This window comes from Mandrillus leucophaeus, unplaced genomic scaffold (assembly GCF_000951045.1).
Source record: "Mandrillus leucophaeus isolate KB7577 unplaced genomic scaffold, Mleu.le_1.0 Scaffold1297, whole genome shotgun sequence".
In the NCBI taxonomy this organism is placed as follows: domain Eukaryota; kingdom Metazoa; phylum Chordata; class Mammalia; order Primates; family Cercopithecidae; genus Mandrillus; species Mandrillus leucophaeus.
Genome location: NW_012101251.1, coordinates 413,645 through 440,636, shown reverse-complemented (window position 1 = coordinate 440,636; position 26,992 = coordinate 413,645). Strand labels below are relative to the sequence as shown.

The 26,992-nt window shown below is 44.1% G+C and overlaps 1 protein-coding gene across 1 annotated transcript in view; it reads right to left on the bottom strand.

Annotated features, from left to right (window-relative positions):
- The window catches only part of CSMD2 (CUB and Sushi multiple domains 2), a 432,839-nt gene that overhangs the window by 22,186 nt on the left and 383,661 nt on the right, over window positions 1-26,992 (bottom strand). The window contains exons 52-60 of the mRNA XM_011972538.1: window positions 23,975-24,148; window positions 22,416-22,604; window positions 14,438-14,611; window positions 10,334-10,516; window positions 5,723-5,899; window positions 4,144-4,323; window positions 3,540-3,713; window positions 282-455; window positions 137-189 (exon numbers count right to left, since the gene is read on the bottom strand). Of these exons, the coding sequence (XP_011827928.1) occupies window positions 137-189; window positions 282-455; window positions 3,540-3,713; window positions 4,144-4,323; window positions 5,723-5,899; window positions 10,334-10,516; window positions 14,438-14,611; window positions 22,416-22,604; window positions 23,975-24,148 (1,478 nt within the window). The remainder of the gene's footprint in view (window positions 1-136; window positions 190-281; window positions 456-3,539; window positions 3,714-4,143; window positions 4,324-5,722; window positions 5,900-10,333; window positions 10,517-14,437; window positions 14,612-22,415; window positions 22,605-23,974; window positions 24,149-26,992) is intronic.

The following is a 26,992-nucleotide window of genomic DNA, read 5'->3' as shown; positions in this document are numbered from 1 at the left end:
TCTCACTCTGGGAAATAGGTGTAGAAAAGAAAATGGGGCCACATCGTGACTTCCCTGCCCACTGAGATCCCCACCTGAGCCTTGGCCCTGGCTGCCTATTTGACTCCTCGAAGCACACTAGCTCTGGCTATTTTACATCCTGCTGCAGAAGCTCAGAGGAGGAGATGTTCCCTTTTGCAGATGAGACCACTGAAGACACGGAAGGAAAGTGATCATCTCAGGCCCCAAAGAAGGTCCCTCCTCCCCAGCCAGGATGCTCTCTGCCCCAGATGACCTCTCACCTATGCAGCTGGGCTGGGTGCCACTCCACGTCCCATCTGACTGGCAAAACCTGCGTGGAGAACCCACCAGCACCAGAGGGGGATGGCAGGAGAAGGAGACAGATGACCTGTAGGAGAAACCTCGGTCCTCTCTCCTACCACGGGGTGGGACACCAGGATCCCCGCAGAACACAGCTGAGAAGACGAAGGGAGAAAGGCAGGTCTGAGTTGCTTTCTGGAACCCAATCTTACAGTTCCACACCCCCACCTTTGCTCTTTGCACTGTTCCCTTCCTGGTTAGGCTTGAACTCTGGGAACCGGGGCAGCCCAGGTAGCTGCTTCCGCCCGCTGCGGTGCTGCGGGTGATGGGGGCTTCCTCTCCCTTCTACATTCAAAGTGCCTATTAATAATGATCCAAGTAATGGAGTAACATTACAGGAAGTTTATAACATGAAAGGAAAATAAACGACAATCCCACTCTCCAAAACTTTTTTCCATTTTCACGCATGTTCTTTTTTAGTCTTTATTCAGTTGTATGTAAACTTGTGAGGAGCGGCAAAGCCAAGTCCATGTGATCGTAAATCTTGTTTCATTCACTTACCATTATCTTGTAAACATTTTCTATGTTTATGACATCATCCTCACTTATTGGCTACACAATTAGCAACAAGTGGTTGTGCCATAATAATATCATAACCCTTAAATTGGGCATTTTCTATTGTACAGTTATATATAACTCTTCTTTCACATGTATTATTTTTTTTTTCATTTTTTCTTTTCATGTATATTACTTTCTTAGGAGAATTCTCTAGGAGTGAACTTATTCTTTCTAAACAGTTGAACATGTTCACAGCTCTTGATGTGTAGTGTCAAATGTCCTTCCCTAAAGGGTACACATTTACAGTGCGGTGGATAGTGTATGGGTATACCCATTTCATTTAGGCCATGTTAACATCAGGGAGTGTCACTAAAAATTGACTACCAAAGGCAAAACTCACCATGATATCACTTCAAGCATCGCTTTATGCTATGATGCAAATGTGTGTGTGTGTGTTTGTATGTGTACACAGAGTCATGAGGTACATAATCACATGCAAAATAAAATGAAGCTGGACCGGGGTAGTATATGGGTATACCCATTTCATTCAGGCCATGTTAACATCAGGGAGTGTCACTAAAAATTGACTACCAAAGGCAAAGCTCACCATGATATCACTTCAAGCATCGCTTTATGCTATAATGCAAATGTGTGTGTGTGTGCGTGTTTGTATGTGTACATAGGGTCATGAGGTACATAACCACATGCAAAATAAAATGAAGCTGGACCTGCGGCCTCTGCCCTGAAGGTTGGGGAGTCTATGCTGACCAATTAGAAGTCAGTTTAAAAATCGACTGATGGGAAGTTACTGTATCCAGAAGGAGGCAACGGAAAGAACCAGAAACACAAATGGCTGACAAGTGAAGAACAACTGGCGTGGCCTTTCTCATAAGCAACGTGATGCCAATTAAAGTAATGAGCTATCTTTTTAAGCTCCTCAGGCTGGTAAATATTTAAAAATACTGGCACAATCCATTGTTGATGAGGGTGTATCCAGAAACATTCTCATAAACTGCTGTGGGGAATGTAAATTGGGACACTTTCTAGAAGACAGTTTGACAACATATGTCAAGAAGGGAGGCATGACTGCCTTTGGCCCAGCATTGTCATGCCTAGGGCTTTGCTGCAGGAGTAAAGAAAGGCTTTTTTTTTTTTTTTTTTTTGAGACAGAGTCTCACTCTGTTGCCCAGGCTGGAGTGCAGTGGTGCAATCTTGGTTCACTGCAAGCTCCGCCTCCCGGGTTCACACCATTTTCCTGCCTCAGCCTTCTGAGTAGCTGGGACTACAGGCGCCCGCCACCATGCCTGGCTAATTTTTGTATTTTTAGTACAGACAGCATTTCACCTTGTTAGCTAGGATGGTCTCGATCTCCTGACCTCGTGATTCTCCCGCCTCGGCCTCCCACAGTGATTACACTGGACCCGGCCAAGAAAAGCAATTTTCAGGAATACATATTGCAGAACTGCTTCTAACATGATTAAGTTGGAGATAATCTAAATTCATCACCAGTACGAAAAGATTAAACAACTTGTATCTACAAGGAAATTCTTTAAAGCCATTAAAAATGATGATTCATAGATCAGTAAATACTGACAAAGAAAGGTAGAAAGGTATTGATGAAAAGGTTTTGGCGGCCTATCAATTAATACAAGTTATGAAACAGTACGTACGGCATGAGCCAATACCAGTTCTCAAAAATGTATACATATCACTATCTATGCAAAAATGCACAGTGATTCACGTGGGACACCATCAAAAGCTGAACTGTGGTTATCATTGGAAAGTGCGAGTTCAGATGACTTTTACTTTCTTTTTTGTATTTTCTAATGGGTAAAATTTTTTTCATGATGACGTAATTCATTGTTAAAAGGCACTTCAGCTATTTCTCCAGAGGAAAAGCAAGGTTGCTGAGTCCAGACTTGACCCTGGTAGTATGTGAAGGTTGGAGAGGGTAACATTACACCAAACATCTGTGTCCAGTTTTGAGCTGCTGGCTCTAATCTCTGCGGAAATTCCCAGATGGAAGCAAATTTTCAGAGGAACCCAAAACAGTATCATGAGTATGTGGATAGTTTTCTGCAGAATTAGATAAATGGCAATTAGAAAAATACATCCTACTGTTTGTCCAAAGCACGGGCATGGAGAAAGCCTTCCAGAGCCCATTCATGGGGTGTGACAAGAATAAGTGACCCAGAACCTGCTTACTGGGGATCTCAGTAAGGAGTAAGCCCTGGAATAGACTTGGGGCTCCTCAGGATACAACTGGGCTAGGTGGATAAAAAATAAAGCAACTCACCAGAAAAGCACAGGTTTCCCAGAAGTCTTTTCTGTGCAGGCCATTTTTCATGAAAACAGACATGTATCTAGCACTGGGTACCCCCAGATCTTTGAGTACTATTCCATACAGTTAACAACCCTTCAGGTAAAAAACCACCCCCAATATCTCCAGCTTAATTTCCTTCTGTGACTCTAGACAGTGTCTGACACCAGGGCTCAATTAAGGGATCCTCATTTTCTTCCTTTCCACTTCCTTCCCTCTTTGATAGTGTCTTTGATGAAGCTCCTCCCTGGTTTTGGGGAGGGGACTACCGATTCCGGGCCTTCCAGCCACAAAGCTCCAAGGAGGCAAGGGGAAGGAGCTATCGAATAGGATGCACCAAAGGGCCTTGTGAGCAACTTACGGAAACACTGAGGTAGCTCTCCGGTCCAGGACCCATTTCCCTCACAGGTGAGCACCGCGGGCAGGGAGAGCTGGTACCCCTCCAGGCAGGCATAAGCCACACTTGAGCCCCACATGAAGTCAGACCCCACCACCTTCCCATTGGGGATGAGCGGAGGTGGCTTGCACATGAGAGCTGGAGGGAAACCAAAGAAGGCTGAGTTCTGATGCTGTCCTGGGAAACCAGCCCGCATCACCATCATTGATATCACCGACTACCCTGCACCCGCCTGGAGCCTGGGCTAAGCAGGAAGAACCAGAACGGGGCCCGCTTACTGTGGGAGTTCTGATCTTTTTGTACCTTACAATGCCCTCTCTCAAGTGTGACAACCCAGTCCTCTGTTTGTGGGACCCTCCCCTCAATGTTCATGGCCCAGGCCTTATCTTGGTACTTCTGATTCGCTCCTGGCAGATGTTCAGGGGAGAGTTTTCTCACTTTGAACATTCCCTGATAAGATGTTAGGGTTGGCCTCTCACCCCTCTCCCCTCTAGATAGATGCTCAGGGCCTACATCTCACTTTCGTATCTTTTTGACCCTCTGTCCACATCTGCAGCCCCAGACACACCTTTGCAGACAGGCTTGGTTCCATTCCATGTCCGGTCCTTGGTGCAGCTTAGCACAGATACTCTATGTGACTCCATCATATAGCCAGGGACACACTGATATGTCACAGTTTTGTTGTACCTGAAGTCATTGCCCAGTCGAAGGCCATTGGCTGGAATCCCAGGGTCACCACAGTTTATGACTAGGATAAGAGAGATACAGCACTGTTCACTCCCAGCCGGGACCCCACTTCTCCAATACCATCCCTATCACTCCCTGCACGCATCCAAGAATGGAAACTGTCAGATTAGGGATGCCCTGTCTCCTCACAGGATCCCAGTTGGACATTACCCATTGTAAATTTCTTTTTTTTTTAAGTCAGGGTCTCACTCTGTCACCCAGGCTGGAGTGCAGAGGCACAGTCATGGCTCACTGCAGCCTCGAACTCCTGGGCTCATGCAATCCTCCCACCTCAGTCTTCTGAGTAGCTGGGACTACAGGCATGAGCCACCACACCAGCTTGCCCATTTTAAATTTTGTTTGGTCAAATCCCTGGCATTAGCCCTGTTCTTGCCCATACTGTCCTTAGGCACCACTGCAACTTGGGCTATGAAGGTTCACTTTATTCAAAGTGCCCCTTCTAAGAGGAAGTATCCAGAGGGCTCAGTTCCTAAAAGAGGCTGGTGCCCAGGGAAAGGGAATTTTCTGTTTGAAGAGCCTCAGGTATATTAATGAACCACATAAGACAATTGATTTGTCTGTTGAGGGGTACATCTTATCACCTGCTGTTGTACCTATGAGGCCTCTGTAGGCCCAACAGCACCTACAGAGGACTCGTAGGGACAACAGCCCGGAAGCAGGGTCTTATGGCCCATGAAAGGGTTATGCCTATGTCATCATATAATTGAGGGTGGGGCTTGGTGAGCTCTGGTCTCAAAACCAAAGTGAACTTGACATGGGATTTTAGATGGAGCTGAAATTACAGACTAGGGCTTTGACAGGGAGAATCTTGTCACATTTCCTTATCCTATCTCTTCCCTCCATCTGGATCCCACAGTGACTCACTTTTCCTGGAAAAGGTCTGGGACAACCCTTGAGAAAAGCAAGAAATGGGAGCTGTGAGGCTACACTGTGCTCAGGAACCCCTACTGGGTGGGGTCGGGTACAAGGAGAGAACGAAGCAACAAAGATGGTGGATAGCCACATCTTTGAAGTGAAAAGAGAATCAGGTTGAGTTACGGGGTTTGATCATAAGAGAGAAAAGGGAAAGCCCAAGGAATTGGCTACAGCCTGAGAAATGGCCAATATACATTCTCTGCCTCTGTGAGCGTCAGCCATCTCATATACAAAATGGGGATAACAGTAGCTACTTCGTGGAGTTATGGTGAAGATCAAATGACATGTGCATATGAAACAAAGTACTTCGCTCAGTGGCTGCCACACAGCATATGCTCAACAGAGGCTATTCATATGATTCTCGTTCAGGCTCATGTCCCACCATCCCAACCATCCTGCACCATCTTCCATGGATAGCCTTCTTCTCTGGCATGCAGGATCTGGGCCACTGTTGGCCATGGAGCCCGTAGGGCCTGGGCTCTCACCGAGGCACTCAGGGTCACTGCCTGTCCAGGTACCATTGACTGAGCAGTGACGGCTGAGCAGGCCTGTGGCGTAGTATCCTTCCCGACACTCATAGACGATAGAGCTGGAGAAAACCAGGCCATCACTGAACACGACTCGGGCATTACTTGGAGTCCCAGGGTTCCCACAAGAGATCACTAGGAAGACAAAAATACACGTTATTCACCAGAACAATGGAGGTCATCATCCGGGGGGACTAAGAACCACCCAGTGGAAGCCACATGCTACCTCGGGACCCCGTGGATAGAAATGCCTCTCATGCTGCTTTTGTATCGAATTATCTCACCCCTAGACAGGAAGGAGAGATCCCTATGAATCTTTCAAATTTTCTCAACAAATTCTAGTTTTTTAAAGAAAAAAGATGATCTTGCTATTATCGTCCTTAAAATTTTGAACACAATTGCTTAATATCACCAAATATCCAATCAGTGCTTGATTTTCCTCAGTTGTCTTTCTCTTTTTTTAACACTTGATTTGTTTGAGTCAGGATCAAAATAGGGTCCACACATGACATTTGGTTGACACGTCTCTAAGACTTTAAACCCAGAGATGATTATTTCTGCTTCTATAATTTATTTGTTACAGAAACCAGAACATCTTTCCTGTAGAACGTCACACTTTCTGGATTTTGCTAACTGCATCAATGAGATATAGTTTAACATATTCCTCTATCCCCTGTAGTTCCTTCCTGTAATCAACTTCCACCTTTTGGCAATGGTATTCATAGGTGGTTTTGGGCCTTTCCTATTGCGTTGGATCAGGAAGCACAGAGTATCTGGGTGTTTTCTTGTTCATGATGTTGAGGCTCATCAATGATTTCAGGCATGCCTGCCTAATGTGGCATTATGAGGTTTCCATTAGTTTTTCGGTTAATAGTTTTAGCAGTCATTGACTAGATTCATTATTTCATTAGGGATTGGAAAGTGGTGATATTCTATCATTCTTTCTGCATTAGCCAGAGTTCTTTAAGAAAGAAATTTTCTATCATCAAATATTTGCTTATCCTGAAATACCGTTCATATAGGAAGGCAAGATAATGCTTGATTTTTTGTGTGTGGTTTTTATTTTAAATCAAATGTCAGAATAATGAGTTGGTTTCCTAGCAAACTCCAAAGGTGACTAATGTGTTTATTTAAGAATCATTTTGAACTCATGAATCTAAAGATATTTTTTATGTTCCCATCCATTGCCATTATTATTCTTATTGATGCTCAGATTCTCCATCTTTAGCCAATAGGAGCCTCTTCCAGTTGGCTCCCGAGTCCCGTTAACATGACCTCAGTTATCTTTGGTGGAATCCTTGCTGGATTGACAAGATGTTCCGTATTTGTCTTGTATATTTCCTGCATCAGCCTGGAAATTAGTCATTTCTCCAAAGAGTCTAGTTTCTTTTAATGGAGAACGGACCACAATCCAGGCACTAAGATTACTCATTGCCACTGACCTGGTCATTGATTCTAGAGTTAGGGCTGGGAAAATAACTTCTTAAAGTGAAAATACACTGGGATCATGTGGAGGTAGACAGTGGAAAAACAGATAATAGAGACTGGGAAGGGTGAGTCAGGAGGATGAAGAGAAGTGGGTTAAAGGGCATGAAAATGTAGTTAGAAAGAAGAAATAAGTTCAATGCTTGATATCAGAGTAGGGAGACTGTAGTCAAAAATGTAATGTACTTGGGTGATGGATACTCTAAATGCCCTGACTTGACCACTGTGCATTATATGTATGTATATAACGAAATTTCACATGTAACCCATACATTTGAACAAATAAAACATAATTAAAAAGAGAAAATGTATTATGAGTTTATACTGATATTATCAATCCAAATTTAGGATTAAAGTTTTTTCCTTAACTTTTAAATTTTTATATTTTCTTTCTTTTATTCTGAAAATCTTCTTAATGACAATAAATTACTTATAACTTGTTTGTTTTATCCATATATATTATGGTATTGCATATACAATAGTTTCAGGATAGTAATATCAATATTATTGTTAACAATATGATTGCCGAAAACAGTTTAAGATTCCTTTGTAGTTCTCTTTGTCCTTAGGATACACACCGCAGTCAAATTCCATTTTTTCAAGTCAGTTGAAATAATTATTGGGGTTATTAAGTCATCAACTTGATACATGGTTAGGTTCATTTGTTTCCGTAAGGATTCTAATATTTAGAGATTGCATGTTTCTAATCTTTGATTTAATTTTCTAAATATGTACAACATTTATGTGGTCCCAAAATAAAATCTACAAAATGATTCCTATACAATTAGCACAACAGGTAGGACTTGGCATTCATTCATTCAACAAACATTCGTGCTGCCTAGGTGCCCAGAATACAACAATGACCAGTCTATGTCCCCTGCCCTTGAGGAGCTTATTCTATTCTAAGAAACCTACCTATCAACAGATGAATTAAGGTATGACATATTAAGTGTTATAGTTGAAAAGAAAAAGCACTAAGAAGGAAGCAGCTTATTGGGGCTGGAGATAGGAGTTTGAGTAGAACCTTTAAGGACAGGTAGGAGTTTGTCAAGTCATCAGAGTTGTGTGCATATGTGTATTCTCTCTCTCTTTCATTTAACAAACATTCACTTCTGGGTCCAAACTCATAACCATAACCATCCACTTTCTGTCTCTGAACATTCAGGTAACTGACATGGTAATTGACTCCACGCTGGGATCTCAGTGGTATGGATGTGGATGTGGGTCACATTCATATGTGAGAATATACTAAATTCTCCCTTGCATTACACTCTCCCAATGCCACAAACCTCTCTTGCTATGCCTGCAAAATTCTATAGAAACTAACTTTGCAAATAGCACTCCCAGAAAAGGCAGGATTTTGGGGAGACAAGTGGGAGAGGGCTCCGACTCCATTGTTTCATTTCCTAGGCAGGAGTCCCCTGGTGGTGACGGGTTAGAGAAAACCTGTCCAACCTGCAACCCACAGGCTGCATGTGGCCCAGGGCGGCTTTGAATACGGCCCAACACAAATTCATATACTTTCTTAAAACATTATGAGACCTTCTTGTGATTTTTTTTCAGCTCATCAGCTATTGTTGGTGTTAGTGTATTTTATGTGTAGCCCTACATAATTCTTCTTCCAGTGGGGCCCAGGGAACCAAAAGATTGGATTCCCCTGGGCTAGCACATCTTCCCTTGTTCTGCAGGACTACTCCACAATCTCAGTTTCCAGCAGCCTGCTCTCTAACCACTGCCTCTTGTCCCCTCAGCTCCCTCCCTCTGGAATTCGTTTTCTGGTGATTATTTGGTCCTATGGCGACCTGTAATCCATTGATCCTACCACTTTCTCACTGCCTTTTACTCCACTCAAACATCTGCTCCCTCCTTACCCAGCTTAAATGCCAAGATCCATCATAATCTCTGCCTCACATTCACCCTTTTTTCCCTTGCCGCTTCTGCCAATGTCTTAGTTGCTTGGCAAACCTCCAGCTCTGTACCCAATGCACTATCTGCTCTGTGCCCACAACTAGGTAGCAAAATGAGCTTAAACAAAAACACGGTCCCATGCTGACTGCTCTCACTTTAAATTAATGATCCTCCACCTTAAGTGAGCGCTCAGTGCTGCCCGGCCATTATACACTTTCCAATTCCATTCCACTCGTATCTTGCTAGATGATTATTTCATATCATCTCCTTCCTCTTCCAGATCTTCTCACTCAACCTTACTCTCAGCTGTTAAACCTGCTTCCTGCCTAGGAGAGTACTATGCAGGCTGTATTTCAGAAAGAGAGAGACAGAGACATTTGGGGACCAGCTGCAAGAGGAGAGAGAGATTTAAAAAATATATTTTTTTCCCCAGAAACTTGGGAATATATGGAAAAATGATAATTTATCCCACTGGCACTACCTCAGGCAACATCACTGAGGGCCTAGATTACTTTGAGAGTTTTCTAAAATTGGATTTGTATATCTTTTGGCACACTGAATATTTGTTTCATGTAGCCTCTTCTCTTAGACTGTAAGCCCCAGGAGAGCAAGATGTGTGTCTCCGTCTGTTCAGACTTGGACATGGTGCCTTCTTGCTGTGTCCTCACATGGCACAAGGGAAAGGGAGCTTTCTAAGGTATTTTCTTTTCTCAATAAGATAACTAATCCCATTCCATGACCTAACAACTTCCCAAGACCCCGCCTGCGAATACTATCACTGGGTGACCAGGTTTCAACCTATGATTTTGGGAGGTCACAAACATCCAGACCATGGCAATGTCCGTCTTGGTCACCACTGTGTCCCCAGCACATTCCACAGCACTTGGCATATAGCTGCTGAATGAAACTATATGGGAAATGAAGGATATAGTGAGTCAAATTCAGTCTTTTTTTTATTTCTTCCCTTTTGAGGTGAGGGTGGGAATATGTTTGTCTTTTGATTATACTAATGAATATGCACATGAATTTTCTGTTGCAGTCCCTATCAGCCAGGCTGAGGGTTCAAATGGGGCCATGGTTTCCTCTGTGAGGGCAGGTGCCTGGGAATAAGAGCAGGAGCAGGGGCGAGCTTTGGGACTGGGCAAAGGGGAGAAGCAGAATGGTCACATACATTACCTCCACACTCAGGCTGCGAGCCGCTCCACGAGCCGTTGGCTTGACAGGTGCGCTCTGATGATCCCCGCAGCACGTGGCCAGCTTCACAGCTGAAGCGCATCACACTGCCTGGATCAAAGCTGTCCCCCAAACGGATGCCATGAGCCGGGATCCCAGGGTCACCGCAAACTCCCATGCTAGTTCCTATGGACCAGAACCACACAAACCCCATTGTTTTTCAGGGAAGCAAAGGGAGTAGAGAAGCAGGTGAGAAAGATACTGGGATGTGACTAAGAGGAAGCAGTGGGTCCCATGAATGAGGCCTAGCACAAGTTACCTGCACATGCTCCTGTCTCCCTGTGCCATGATGGAAGAACACAAAGATCTGAGGCCATGGGTAAGTCCCCGGGAACCACACAGGGAAGGGAAGCAAGGCGGCAGAGGAAAGGCTCTGTGGCCCATGCCAGTCTGGAATTTCAGTGATCCACACTGGCCACAGGTCCTCCTTCTCCCCTTTCCCTCTTCCCTACAAACACCTGCTGATTCTGTAGTCCCATGTCCTCTCCCGTGACATTGTCTTAGCTTAGACGTTCAACATTCTTTTGCCTAAACGTTTGCAAGAGCCTCCCAACTAATGTCCCCTCCTTGTAAACTCTCCCTCGAATCCATCTTCTACTTTTTCCTCTAATCTTAACAATCACTAACCAGCTGACCTTTTCTTTTTTTCAAAAATTTTTTCCTGCAGAAACATCTCTACTGGCTCCCCAGTGCCCACAGGATAAAGTCCAAACTCCTTAGCATAGCTTCATTTCTCAACTGCCTAGCTTGAATCTTGATCTTGGGCCTTTATTTATTTATTTATTTATTTATTTATTTATTTATTACTTTTAGAAAAGTTTCATTTTATCTTTAATTGATAAATAATCATTGTATATATTTATGGGGTATGAGGTGATGTTTTCATGCATGTATTGTATATTTCCAAGTAGCCGTAGAAGAGAATTTTAAACGTTCTCACCACAAAGAAATGATAACTATTCAAGGTGATCGATGCTGGGCCTTTCATTGAGGATTCGCTACTCACAAATTATGCAATACAAGTGAGCTCTAGAATAAACATCTCAGACCCTCTTATTTCATTTTTGCTCCACCCCTTTCCTCTTGCTACATTCCTGCATTTCTCTGGCTTCTGGTATTGTGCAAACCCACTCAAGAGACCTCTAAGGACCCAAGGGGTGAAGAAGGGTAGAGAACAGGAGACAAAGCCACAAGATCTATGGTCCCCTGCAGGACCAACACATTTCATGATACAGAAATGTGTAGGAGATGTCCTTAGACCAGACCAGGCCATGGTAAACATGAGGAAAGAGGAGAAAAGTTACAGAATAAATGACAACTGCATGAAAAGATAAAGTTACAACTGTCATGGAATCTATCTCCTCATGTAACCATGTGTGGGCATCAAATGGTAACATCTGAGTGACCACATCTAGTTTGCTGGAGCCAATAAATGTTTAAGTCATGTGTATCTCACCACTTGCCATTTATGTCTCTTCCACTTCTCAGCCTTGGGATTATTCCCTTTTCTAGTCTAGACTCAGATTGTAAGACACTACATAACCACATGTTCTCCATTCTGCTTCCCACCATGGAAGGGGGATTCATTTTCAACCTTCAATGTAAACATTAATAAAAGAGAGCTCATCACATTTGGCTAGGCTTTCTTATCTTTTGAAGATTTCCATGTAATTCACGCAACAGGCAGAACTGGGTTTCCCTGGAAACAATCTTGATGGTGAGCAGCTCTGACCCACACACTGGCTAGCTGACCTCAGCTGAAGCCGGTACTATTGTAAAATAGGCACAAGATGGTTAACTGTTTTGGCTGTGTGTCCCCACTCAAACCACATGTTGAATTGTAATCCCCAAGTTGGGGAAGAGACTTAGTGAAAGGTGATTGGATCATGGGGTGGATTTCCCCCTTGCTGTTCTCGCAATAGTGAGTGAGTTCTCCTGAGATCTGGTTGTTTGAAACTGTGTCGCACTTTGCTCTCTCTCTCTCCTGCCAGCCATGTGAAGATGTGCCTGCTTCCCCTTCTGCCATGATTTTAAGTTTCCTGAGACCTTCTCAGAAGCAGAAGCCTGTACAGCCTGCAGAACCATGAGCTGATTAAGCCTCTTTGTTTATAAATTACCCAGTCTCAGGTATGTCTTTTGGTAGTATGAGAACAGACTAATACAATGGTGTTCAGTCCTAGGGGCTTTTTCTGAAAGAATGGCCCCCACTACAGTATTGGAGGCTTCTAGTTCAGTGGTAGAAGGGAGTCTGGACAGGATATTGCACCATGGGGGCACAGCAGATAGATGGCAACTATTTGCCAAAGAGGTAAAGAGAATGACAGTGTAGATGTAGGTGGGAAACTTCCTGAAGTAGGTCTCAAACTCCAGGAATCTCTCCATAGCCTTGGTGGCCCAGTGGTGTATGACTCAAGGACTTAGGAGGTTTTGTTGTGCAACAGTTGGGTCCACTGCTTGTACACAGTGAGACTAAAAACTCTGACCTGGAATTCATGAATGTGTATTTCATAGGACTGGCAGGACATGTCACTGCAAAAGATGACATCTGTTTCAGAAAGGGAGGAACTATCTCTAGATCTGTGGTATATACCTAGTGTTACTTCCTCATCGCCTATTCTTCTCATCTCTCATGTTCTCATCCAGGAGATTTAAGGTTCACTCATTGTCCAGCCTTCGTGTAGATTGAATCCCTTCTAATTCTGTTTTCAGAGAGCTCCAGGAGGCTGGAGAGGCAATGTACATGACCCTTGTCCTCTCATGCTGTATTGCCTATCACTTCCACCAGATGTCCAAACAGAAATAAGCCAGGGTGCAGTTAACAGGCCTTCCTCTAGCCCAGCTAAATGAGTCATCATGGCTCCTATATGGTCCTGCCCAGTTCCTTAATTAGGTGACTAATGAGATTAATAGGGGTGAGAGGCCAAAGTCCTGGGTGGTCATATAGAGTGATGTGTCTGGGATTTCCTGGGCAACCAACAGCCCTTTGAAATAGTGGCTTTGGGACTCTCTTCTTTCTGGAGAGATCTACTGAATATCTCGTTAAATATTCTGGCAGTGACCTAACTTTTGGGAGGCAGGCTTATCTGGGAATGTCAAACTTCAAGAACAGTGGCACATCTTATAGGTAAGGTCTCACATCAAGGAGAAGGCTTGATCCTAGGAGGAGGTCATGATCCTTTCCTCTGAAGGGTTCTGGCATGGGAAGGGCTAGGGGTTAATTTCAATGCCAAGGTGGGCCCTCTGAGGAGCATCAAGCTTCACAAGCAGCTGCCCTCTTGCAGGCAACATGGAATCCCTTCCTAGGGCCAGGCAGGCCTCCCTCAAAGAAGACAAAGCTGCCAGGTACTAATATTTTAGCTTCGTGGTTTCTGCTATTAGCAGGACAATTCACTTGCAAAATTTTGTTCTGTTATATGACATTACACATTCATTTCTGGTTTGGATACTATGGCTATAGGACCTTTGGCAGTTCTCTACATTTGCTATTTTGATAGCATCTGTCAGTGTCCTCATTAGCAGTAAAATGAACTTAATAGGAAAAGTCTGGGGACTGGTGTTTCAAGGCAGTAGGGAAGAAGACTGCATCCCACTAGGTAGCCAGGACATAGGACAAGTTGAGGGGCAGTGATAAGAAAGGGAAGGAAGCTGGGGCCTATGAGTCTGAAACAGAGAAGTAAAGAGTACAGGAGTGGGCTTGGACCTGAGTTCATCAGAAAGACTTGAACTGTCCCCAGGAACTCATAAAACCAAGTATCTGGACAGGATTCTGGCCATAGGTTGACCTAAAAAGTTGTGCCCTTCCTAGTTTTGCAATCCCTGGGCATGGTCAGAGCTGACTGAGGGGATAAAGCTGGACTCAGCCCACCAGAGGATAAAGCTCCATTGGGACTTTGTCTCGCTGTGCTCTCTACCTGTGAGGGAAGATATAAGGGTTCCGAGGTCTGATTCCCTCACATCCATTAATCACTCTCACACCTTGGGGGCTCGTCCACCTCCCATCAGTCAAGCATTCCATTGGAGCCCTTTCCTCAATGCTATGCACCATACCTGAGCAGTGAGGGAGGGAGCCAGTCCAGTGTCCATCCAGCCCACACATGCGGGTGCTATTTCCCACCAGAGTTCGCTTGCCAGTACAGCTGTACCGCACCACTGCTCCCACAGTATAGCTGTCTCCGGACATCTGGGAGTGAGGCGGGGAGCTCGGATGGCCACAGGACACCACTGTGGGGGAAGAGCAAACATCTCAGTGACTCTGCACAGGGATGGATCACCATCACACAATCCATGCTAGGTTTCTTGAAGCAGGAGGCAGGGAAGAAGAGAAACCCAAGGGTATCTGTTGAAGCAAACTTCCTGCTGACACACCCACCTGGCATTGGCAGACAATGCCCATCCACTTCAGTGGACAGTTTCCATATCTAAGAAATGAGGAATAATACCTGTTCAGCATGTAGCAGACACACAATAACATTAGATTTTTTTTCTTTCTTGTCTCTTGTGCTTACCTCTCCCTATTTCCTCATACTCAAGATGTCTCTGGGCAGGAAGGTGGTACACAGAGTATACAAAAGACAAAAATGGGAGCTCTGTCACCCTTGGACTGTCTTCACTGGCCCCAGATTCCAGAACAGGAGCCAATTATAGTCCTTTTCCAGCTACATCGTACAATTGCCTCATCAGTTGTCCCCAACCTGTGCCCTACAGTATGCAAGTTCCCTTTACTAAAGTACTGAAGTATAACTGTGAAAACAAGTGACAAGATTAGAACACCAGAATTGAGATGTCTAGGCGAGGGCAGGGCAATGCTTTCAACATCACTGGGGTTGGCTTTCCCATTGATTTTGTCACAAGTTGATTCTAAGATTCTCCCATTTACTCAACACACATTTATTGACTGCCTGTCATGTGCCAGGCACTCCACATGTTTGTGAGAACAAAGTCTTTGCTTATATTCTCATGGAGAAGAGAGATTACAAGTAAGAAAATGAGTAGGTAATTCCAGGGGGTGCTATCAATAAAAGTAAAGCTGTGTCAGGAAAAGGGTGTTCTGGGATGAGATGAAGGTGCTATTTTTGAACAGGGTCATCAGGGAAGATCAAGTGACTTTGAGAAGCGACTTGAATGACGTGAAGAAGCCAGCCATACAAAATCTTGGAGAAGAGTATCGTGGGGGATGGAACATCAGGTATAAAGGGCCAGAGGCCAGAGTGAGTTTGCCATGTTTGAGAGACAGCAAGGAAGCCAGGGATGTTGCACTGGAATGAGCCAGGACAGAATGGAAGAAGACAAGGGTGGAGAGGTCACTACAAGCCAGATCATGGCATGAAATTTGGATTTTATTATGAGCATCTTGGGAAGCCACTGGAGTTATATAATCTGATTTACATTTTAACAAGATTATACTGGTTACTGTGTAGAGAAAGGACCAGGTGGTACAAGAAAGAGCGAGCTGTTGCAGTAGTTCAAGGAGAGATGATAATGACTTGGACTAAATCTTGGAGTCTGGTAGGAGATCCCTGTAGACATGGTACCCAGAAAGGACACAGGGCATAGCATGGAGGCAGACCACAACAGGTGACGAAGTGGTAAAACCTGGGTTTCGCCAGTGCTGACCCTGATGATGAATTTTGGTTGGTACTGGGATGATAAGAATAGGTATCTTCACTTCTCAGTGTGGTCTTGATATGGGTCAAACATTGTTCTAAATGCTTATGGTAGATTACCTGCAGACTGCTGCTACTAACAATTCCTTCCATCAAGGAGTAGAGCCTGTTTTCCCTTTCCCCTCCCCTTGAATCAGGCTGGCCTTGTGACTTGCTTTGAATAACAAAACATGGTGGAAGTGATGTTGAGCCAAGTTACATCCTAAGAGGCTTGGCAGCTTCTACCTTCATTGTTTGGAGTACCATGCCACCATGTAAGGAAGTTTGGCAGAGACTACCAAATGACAAGAATTCAAATGAGGGGAGAGACCATGTGGAGAACAATCACAATGCCCCAGCTGACAGCCAGCGCCACGATGTGAGTGAGGCCATCTCGGATCTTCTAGGTCCACCTCAGCCACAACAGCCAATAACATGTGGAGCAGAGATGAGCTATCTCCACTAAATCCTGCCAGAATTGCCAATCATAAGCAAGAAAATGGCTGTTGCATTAAGTCACTATGATTTGTTACATAGTAGACACATAAAAGATGCTTAACACCATTTGTCATTAGAGAAATGCAAATGTAAACTACAATGAGATAGCACTTCACATCCACTAGGATGGTTATAATAAAAATGATGAACAATAACAAGCATAGGAAAGAATATGGAGAAACTGTAATCCTCACACACTGCTGGTAGAAATGGAAAATGGTGCAACCACTTTAGAAAACAGTTAGGCAGTTCCTCAAAAAGTTAAACATAGAATTCCTACATGACTTGGCAATTTCCCTCCAAGGTATATGCCCAAGAGAATTGACAATACGTGTTCACACAAAAACTTATACACAAATGTTCGAAGCAGCATAATTCATAATAGCTAAAAAATGGAAACATAATAGTCCCAAAGTGGAAATGTTCATAATAGTCCCAGCTCATCTATCAATTGTTGAATGGATACACAAGATATGGTATATTCATATCATGAAACAATATTTGGCCAAAAGGAATAAAGTATTGATGTATGCTAAAACATGGATGAACTTTGAAAATTTTATGTTAAGTGGAAGTAGTCAGACACAAAAGACACACATATAATTCCATTTATATGAAATGTCCAGAATAGGTAAATCCATAGAGACAGAAAAGTACATTAGAGGTTGCCAGGAGCTGGGGTGGGGGTGGGCAATAGGGAGTGACTTTTAAGGGCTGCTTGGGAACGATGAAAGTGTTCTAGAATTAGACAGTGATGATGCTTGTACAACCTTGTGAATACACTAAAATCACTGAATTGTACACATGAAAAGAATGAATTTATGGTGTGTGAATTATATTTCACTAAGAAAAAGAAAGAAAAAATGCAAATGGATTAAATCTTCCACCTGAAAGAAAAGATTGTCAGATAGGATTTAAAAATCACAATTACCTGCTTTTTACATGGAGAGCAGTTAAAAAATAAAATGATTAAAAAATCATGCCAATACTAAAAGAAGGAAGCTGGTTATAAGTTACAGGTACACCTAGTTTTTTTTTTTTTTTTGAGATGGAGTCTCGCTCTGTCTCCCAGGCTGGAGTGCAGTGGCGCGGCCTCTGCTCACTGCAAGCTCCGTTGCCTCCCGGGTTCATGCCATTCTCCTGCCTCAGCCTCCCGAGAAGCTGGGACTACAGGCGCCCGCCACCACGCCCGGCTAATTTTTTGTATTTTTAGTAGAGACAGGGTTTCACCGTGTTCGCCAGGATGGTCTCGATCTCCTGACCCCGTGATCCGCCTGCCTCGGCCTCCCAAAGTGCTGGGATTACAGGCGTGAGCCACTGCGCCCGGCCAGGTACGCCTAGTTTTATTGTGCCTTGCTTTAGTGTGCTTTACAGATGTTGTGTTTATTACAAATGAAAGGTTTTTGGTAACCCTGTGTTGAGCAAGCCTAACAGCACCATTTTTCCAATAATACATGCTCACTTCGTGTCTCTGCGTCACCTTTTGGTAATTCTCACCATATTTCAAACGTTTTCATTATTGTTACATCTGCTATGGTGATCTGTGATCAGTGATCTTTGATGTCACTATTGCAATGGTTTTGGGGCGCCATGAACCATGCACACATAAAAAGGAGAACTTCATTGACAAATGTTGTGTGTTCTGACTGCTACACCGACCGGCCATTCCTTGTCTATCTCCCTCTCCTTGAGTGCCCCTATTCCCTGAGACCCATCAATATCAAAATTAGGCCAATTAATAGCCCTATGATGTCCTGTAAGTGTTCAAATGAAATGAAGACTTGTGTCTCTGACTTTAAATCAAAAGCTAGGAATGATTAAAAGCTTAGTGAGGAAGGCATGTTGAAAGCCGAGACAGCCCTAAAGCAAAGCCTCTTGAGCCAAACCATTAGCCAAATTGTGAATGCAAAGGAAAAGTTCCTGAAGGAAATTAGAAGGGCTGCTCCTGTGAATACATGAATAACAAAATGAAACAGCCTTATGGCTGATATGGAGAAAGTTTGAGTAAGTCTTTATTGTAGGGGGCTGTCCTGTGCATTGTAGGATGCTTAGCGTTGTCCTTGGCATCCACCTACCATAGAAGGTAGGTAGATCTGGACAGCAGATCAAACCAGCCACAACATTCCCTTAAGCCAAAGCCTAATCCAGAGCAAGGCCCTAACCCTCTTCAATTCTATGAAGGCTGACAGAGTTGAGGAAGCTGCAGAAGAAAAGTGCAAAGCAAGCAGAGGTTGGCTGATGAGGTTTAAGGAAAGAGGCCATTTCTATAACATAAAAGTGCAAGGTGAAGCAGCAAGTGCTGATGTGGAAGCTATAGCAAGTTACACAGAAGATCTAGCTAAGCTAATTGATGACTAAACAACAGATTTTAAAGGTAGAAAAAACAGCCTTTTTTTTTTTTTTTTTTGAGACAGAGTCTTGCTCTGTCACCAGGTTGGAGTGCAGTGGCACCATCCTGGCTCACTGCAACCTCCTCTGCCTCCTGGGTTCAAGCAATTCCCCTGCCTCAGCCTCCCAAGTAGCTGGGACTACAGGTGTACACCACCACGCCTGGCTAATTTTTTTGTATTTTAGTAGAGACAGGGTTTCACCATGTGAGCCAGGGTGGTCTGAATCTCCTGATCTCATGATCTACCCGCCTCGGCCTCCCAAAGTGCTGGGATTACAAGCATGAGCCACTGACAGCCTTCTGTTTGAAGAATATGCCATCTAGGACTTTCATAGCTAGAGAGAAGTCAATGCCTGGCTTCAAAGTTTCAAAAGACTGAATGACTCTCTTGTTAGGGATGACTGCGACTGGTGATTTTAAATGGAAGCCAATGCTTATTTACCATTCTGAAAATCCTAGGGCCCTTAAGAATTATTCTAAATCTACTCTGTTTGTGCTCTATAAATGGAACAACAAAGCCTGGATGACAGCACATCTGTTTATAGCATGGTTTACTGAACATTTTAAGCCCCCTGTTGAGACCTACTGCTCAGAAAAAAGAGATTCCTTTCAAAATGATACTGTTCATTGACAATGCACCTGGTCACCCAAGAGCTCTGATGGAGAGCTCCTGTACATCAGAACTGGAGATGTACAGGAATTGAATGTTGTTTTCATGCCTGCTAACACAACATCCATTCTGCAGCCCATGGATCAAGAAATAATTTTGACTTTCAAGTCTTATTATGTAAGAAACACATTTCATAAGGCTATAACTTCCATGGATAGTATATTCCTCTGATGGATCTGGGCCAAGTATATTGAAAACTTTCTGGAAAGGATTAACCATTCTAGATGCCATTAAGAAGATTTGTGATTCATGGGAGGAGGTCCAAATATCAACATTAACAGGAGTTTGGAAAAAGCTGATTCCAACTCTCACACATGACTTGGAAGGGTTCAAGACTTCAGTGGAGGAGGTCACTGTAGATGTGGTAAAAGTAGCAAGAGAACTAGAATTAGAAGTGGAGCCTGAAGGTGTGACTGAATTACTGAAATCTCATGATCAAACTCAAACAGATGAGAAGTTGCTTGTTGCGGACGAGCGAAGAAAGTGGTTTCCTAAGAAGAATCAGAAAACTATTTTTGGTGAAAATGCCGTGAACATTGTTGAAACAACAACAAAGGATTTAGAACTTCACATGAAGTTAGTTGATAAAGTGGCAGCAGGATTTGAGAAGACTGACTGCAATTTTGAAAGGCGTTATACTGTGTAGATAAAATTCTATCGAACAGCAGCATATGCTACAGAGAAACCTTTCATGAAAGGAAGAGTCAGTCCATGTGGTAGACCTCACTGTTGTCTTATTTCACGAAATTGCCACAGCCACACCAGTCTTCACCATCCCGATCAGTCTGCAGTCATCAACATCGAGGCAAAGTCCTCCACCAACAAAGAATATGACTTGCTGAGGGCTCAGATGATTGTTAGTACTTTTTAGCAATAAAGTATTTTTCATTAAGGTATGCATATATTTTTGACATGATGCTATTGCACACTTAGACTATACTGGAAAACTAAAAAATTTGTGTGACTCATTTTATTGCGATATTTGCTTTATTGCAGTGGTCTGGGACTGAACCTGCAATATCTCCAATGTATGCCTGTATACTAATATATATACCTATTAGTTATATCAACAGCAACATTAAAAGGAGTTTGAAGTAAGCTGATTCCAACCCTCATGCATGACATTGGAGGAGCTCACTCCTCCCCTGAAGCAGCATCAAGAGAACTAGAATTAGAGCAGCAGAGAAACAGAGTTAGAAGAGGAGCCTGAATATGTGACTGAATTAACTTCAGATAAAACAAACATTGGGACAAAAAGTTAATATGGATATGGTCACTTTATTATGATAAAAGCTGCATTTTACCAGAAGAAAAAACAATTTGAGCCCACTAGGCGCTCTTAATCTCAGCTGGCACCACTGTACATGGATGGTGTCCATTTCTGACCCCAAACAATTTGCTGGTCATAAATGGGATTGGATGGCCAGGCCAGAGTTCTCAAGCAAGGAAACTACAAGCAGTGAGTAGCTATACCAGGCTCCTGTTAGACCTACAGGCATGAGGGCATAAAAAATGCAGTCGCCCAGACTGGAGGGCCTACAAAATGTATATAATCTGCCAAAGGTAGGTGGACTGCTGAATGGCCTTAATTGCATATTCATTACTCCCTCTTGAGTGCATCTTCACTTCTCTGCTTCTTGGAAGATGGGGGAGAGAGAAATCTGTGTGGATTCAGCTTTAGGAACCAGAGGGGAGAGCAGGAAACCAAGGGGTTGTCTTCTCATAAGGACGTGTAAGGCCAGGGACCAGATGTCAGGTGATATGGTTTGGCTGTGTCCCCACCCAAACCACATCCTGAATTATAGTTCCCATAATCTCCTCGTGTTGTGGGAGAGACCCGGTGGGAGGTAATTGAATCATGGGGGCAGTTACCTTCATGCTGTTCTCATGATAGTGAGTGAGTTCTCACAAGATCTGATGGTTTTATAAGGGGCTTTTCCCCAACTTTGCCCATTCTTTTCTCTCCTGCCACCATGTGAAGAAGGACATGTTTGCTTCTCCTTCTACCATGATTGTAAGTTTCCTGGGGCCTCCCCAGCCTGTGGAACTGTGAGTCAATTAAACCTCTTTCCCTTATAAATTACCCAGTCTTGGGCAGTTCTTTATAGCAGTGGGAGAACAGACTAATACATCAGGATTCTGAGCACCTCCCCAACCCCTTTTAAAAAACATGTCCTCATATCTTTTCCTAACAATAATTAATGTGGTCATTGTTTATTGAGTAGCTACTATGTACCAGACACTATCCTGACACTTTTCATAGATTTTTTTCTTTAATCCTCTAATAACCCTATGGAATAGGTACTGGCATCATTTTTATAGATGAAGAAACTGAGGTTCTGAGAGGTTAGTGAACTTTTCCCCAAACCATACTACTTGTTCAGTAGCAAAGCCAGAATTCCAGTCCAACTTGGTCTGCCTCCAGAGTCTGGGGCCTTTCTGTTTCAGTCCTTTAAAGGGAAGGGGTTCATGTGCTGTCTTTCTGTAAGGGCAAGGAAGGGGTAAAGCTGGGAGATGGTGTCCCACTAGGCAGCCAGTTCTGAGAAAAGGGAACTCTGTAAGCTGAAGAGGGTGGTAACTCTAGAGAAGAAAAGGACCAGGCCTCTAGCTAGGAAAGTGAGAACACAAAAATTGGTATGGCAAGTCACCCAACAGCGGCTCAAGAAGGAATCTGAAATCCCAGGAGTAGCCAGAGTGACTGTCACCGTAAGGCAACACATACATATGCACACACACACACACACACACGCACATGCACAGAGGGGAGGACTGCTCTTTGACATGGGTCACCCCATCAGTCATTTTGAGCAGGTGACATCTACTTACAGAGACACTGGGGGCGGGGACGGTCCCATGTGCCATCTCCCTGGCAGCTGAGCACTGGGGTGCCCAGGACGTAGAAGCCGTGGTTGCACTGGTAAGACACAGTGGTGCCGAAGCTGAACCTGTGTGGGCCGCTGGCGTGGACCTGACGAACACTGTTTTCTTGGTGTCCAGGATCTGTACAGTTGATGACTGCAATTGAACAGAAGTCCAAACAGGCATGGATTCCCAGTATAGCAAAATATTTAGAGCAAAACTAGGCAATGAAGCAGACCCTTTCTGAAGAGTGAGCTGGTCCAGAGGCTGGTGGCCTTCTCCCCTCAGCTTGGTTACCTGGTCAGAAGAGTCATCCTTCCATGTCCAGCTAGACATCACCTCCTTAGAGAACCCTTCCCACTTCTTCCCAGACTGATTACTCCCTTTCTGGTACTCCCTTGCACGAATCGCTATTGCTGACTTTACCAGCCTCTGCTGTGACTTGTTTGAACACATGAGTCCCTTGAGGGCATGAATGTCTAGTCTGCATGTGTCTGATCCTAGCACAATGTGCCTCCCACAGCAAAGCTTGTCAATTGTAAAACTGATGCATTTCAACTGACTTGAACAGGGTTGGGCTCTTTTGAAAATGGTTTTAATCACTTTTATGAGTATTTCAGGGACACATTAATATCCTGGGGGATATATTTGACTTTAAAATCTTAAAAGTGTTTCCAAAGCAGTTTAACTCAAAATCAGGATAAGATTTTAGAATAATGACAATATTATTCATAACCCATGACTATATTTTTCTTTCCAAACATCTTCAAATCCATTATCTTACCTGAGTCTCAAACTCATCATATGAAGTGGGCAGGAAGGTATTTTTAAAAAATCTTTGATAAGCCTTTAAGGATTTTTACTTTTGATGAACCTGTCTGAGGCTTCACTGCTATCAAAAGCCTCTAAAAATGTTAGAAGCTATTTCCTAAATACTCCAAATGGAGCCAGGACATTCTCTATTCTGTCTGCTTTTTGAGTCTTTGGCTTCCTCTCTGTGTATTTTCCCCCAGCCCTCACCCCCTTTATCTCAACTCTTAGGCTCTCTGATTTAACCCTCTGCTTTTTCATCAGAATGGGGATCTCTTAAGTGTGGTTCCAAGGGAGCCACAGCAGCCATTTTGCAACCACAAGGAAAGACCAAGATATTGCTCCCGATCTCATGGAGCAGCATAGAAATAATAGTACTTCTAGATTTCCTGTTTATGTGAGAAAAATAAACCTCTGTTAAAAAATAATGGGGCTTTATATGATAATGATACATTATTTGTTCAATGAAATGTACAGAAGAAGACCTGAAAGATAAAACGATGTTTTGCTTTCCTTGTATAACCCATGACGATGAAATTTTATGTGGCTCTATCTAAGGGTTGAGAAAGTCCTCATTTATGACCCTTCTCTGCTCCATCTTCCCTATCTGGGTCAGCATGATGCCAGAATGAATTCACTGGCTTCTTTTTCTGAGCTACAGAACCACATATGGCAGAGATGGTGGGGAGTGGAGTGGGAGAGAAAGGGTGACTCACTTCTGCAGGTGGGCAGCATGTCACTCCATTGCCCGCTGGCCAGGCATTGGGACCGAGCAGCCCCTTCAGCCATATACCCAGGGTTGCAAACAAACTTGACCACATCATTGAGGTTAAACTGGTTGCCCTGAGTGAGGCCGTTGACAGGGTTGCCTGGGTGTCCACAGGTAATTGCTGCAACCAAAACAGAAGATAGGTAAGCCCTCCTACTATTCCACACCCCTCAAAATTTATCTACCTCTCACCTGGTATCTCTTATGCACATCAGTGAAGTTCAGCCCTAAGTCTAACTTCACACTCTTTTGCTGTAAAACCTTTATAAACTGAAATTGTCAGGGGAACATTCTGTCTTCCTTGAAGATATGTCTGTAGCTTGGACAACTTGAGATCAATCATTCGATGACTTTCCATAGCGTGTTAGGCCTACTGTGGTTCTCTGTGGTCTGAGTGGTCAGTGCTATCTTATTTTCCTCGCCTCTGATGCCCTCGGCCCCCCAGATCCATTCTTAATTGCTGAGTATACTGATGGCCAACCGTCAGCTGATTTAGGCCCATCCTCATTCCTGAGGCAACCTTGTAGAACCAGAGTGAATACTAACCAAGCCTGGTGCAGAGTTCAGTCACCCTGCTACACCAATGGCCCAGGTAAACTGGGGAAACAGAGCTGCTGTTTGGAGAGAACCCACTACCTCCCATTCCTTCCATGGGAAGGGAGTTCAGTCAGTACACTTTGATCTGTGCAACTTGGGAAGAATGAGCTGGTATGTTTGACTCAGCATCCCTTCTTCTTCTAGGGACCTAGTTATCTGCAGGGAGCAATGTTCTCGGCTGCTCTCAACTGTTGAGGAGGCAGGTTATCCCCAACATTGCAGGGCTGCACGCCCCACTACAGTGTTACCTCTGTGGGGGGATGAATCCATCTCATTCTGGGTTCATATAGCAGCCTCCATATGACTCTCGCATTAAGCTCCATTTTCCAACTTAGCCTTTATTAGTAAGAGAGGTAATATTTGGGCCTCCACCTACCACTCTGTTTTGTTTAACATTTTGCTCAGACATGAGCAGGGAAGAGAAGAGGGATGTGGTATTCACAGGTCACCACGTTTATCCCCGTATCCCTCAGATTCCCCCTTCCTCCCAGTGGTACAGTTCACTCCACTCGGCTGCACTGGCCTCTTGGAGGTTTCATGAATATACAAAGCAAGTTCCTGCCCCAGGGCCTTTGCACTTGCTTTCTTCTCTGCCTAGGACATTGTTCCTGCAGATATCCCTTAACTCCTGCCCTCCTCTTCTCAGGTCTCTCCTCAAATTAACCATGTCAGTGAGGCCTTCCCCTAGTCCCCAGTGGGCCAGCATGGCCAGTACTTCCAGGTCCCTTGCTCTGCTCAACCTCTCTCCATAGCACTGTCACCAACCAGCGCACCATAGCACTTCTGTATTCGTTTATTGCTTATCAACCTTCAGCTGAATGCAAACTCCTTGAGGTCAGGGACTTTGTTTTGCTTATTCCTACACCCTTGGTGTATGTACCAGTGCCTGACATTCAGCAGGAGCGTGATCAATATCTGCTGAGTGATTCAGCAAATGAGTAAGCGCATGGATTGATGGATGCCTGGGTTTCTGCTTTGATCCTTAGCCCTTACATCCATTTTGTCCCTGCCTGGCACCCTGGTCTCATGGGGTTGAACTCCCGTCTGATGCTTTTGCCAGGCCTCTCGCTTTGTTCTGGGTTTTAATTTGTGGGAAGATGAGGAACCATAAGGGATGTTCTCTTTGCCCAATACTTAAATCCATGAGGATCCCACCTAAGGCCCAAATGGTGATAATGGTGATGGGGGTGTAAGATGAGGAAGCACCCAGTCTTTGCTGTGGCCAGATCTGGTGTTTTCTGGGCTAGTTCTCTTTTGTCAATCTCAGTAGTAGCAACCCTGACTCCAGTGGAGGGAGCCAGGAAGAGCAGGGGACATGCTGTTAGTGGACCACATGGGTTCAAAGCAGCCTGGCGTGGTGAGATGAGAATGAGCTATGAAGGCCAGCAGACCAGGATTTCCAGCTCAGCTCTGCCCCTTCCTGACTTTGGGTCTAAGGATAATTCACGTTGAGGCTTGATTTCTATAGCTGCAAAGTAAGAATTTTGATATGCATTTCACACGGTTGCTTTGAAAATAGATTCAATTCACATAATTATTTGTAATCAAATGTCTGCTGAGTGCCTTTTATGAGCTAGGTACTTTGCTATGGAGTGGAATATACAAAGAAGAACATGAAATGTTCTCTGACCTCAGGAAGCTCATTTCACAGACTTGCAGGCAGGCAGGCAGGGAAGTGGCTGTTAAACCCAGTGGGCTGGTGCTGAGATAGAGCCCAGTGTAGAGGAGTGTCTTTTACCCTCCTTTGGGGAGAGAGTGGGTCAAAGAGGGTCCCACAGGGAGTGGCATGAGGTCTGATCTGGATCTCCGGGGTGAGTAGGGCTTTGCCAGGTCAAGAAGGTTGTGGGAGAGCAGTGATAAGCATCGCAGCATCTGTGAACCCCTGAAATTATATGCAAGGCACTGGGTGTTTGCAGCCAGCTCGGGAGAGGGTCCATTACTTTCACCAGATTTGGAAAAGGTCGTGATGCCCCTTCCCTGAAGGTAGAAATAACTCATATAAAGAGAGAGAAGAGCATTGAGGATTAAACCCTTTGGGAATACCACTTTTTGAAGGGCAGATGTTAAAGAAAAAACCTATAGGAAACCAAGGAGGGATCAAAAAAGTAGTAAAGCAAAAAGCTCTACAGGAGGCGGCACTGTCATAGAGCCAAGAGCCTCAAGAATTGTCAGAGATCCCTGATAGATCAAATAAGATAAAGATGAAGAAGTGTCCATCGGATTCATCAATAGGACCATTGATGACTTGCGAGTGTCCTCTGCCTGGTTCAGGCTCTTACCCACTGCTTCCCACATATTCCCAAGCCATAGGCCCTGGACCAGGATAAGCAGGAGAAGAAGCTGCTGCCACCAGGTGCCATCTCTGGTG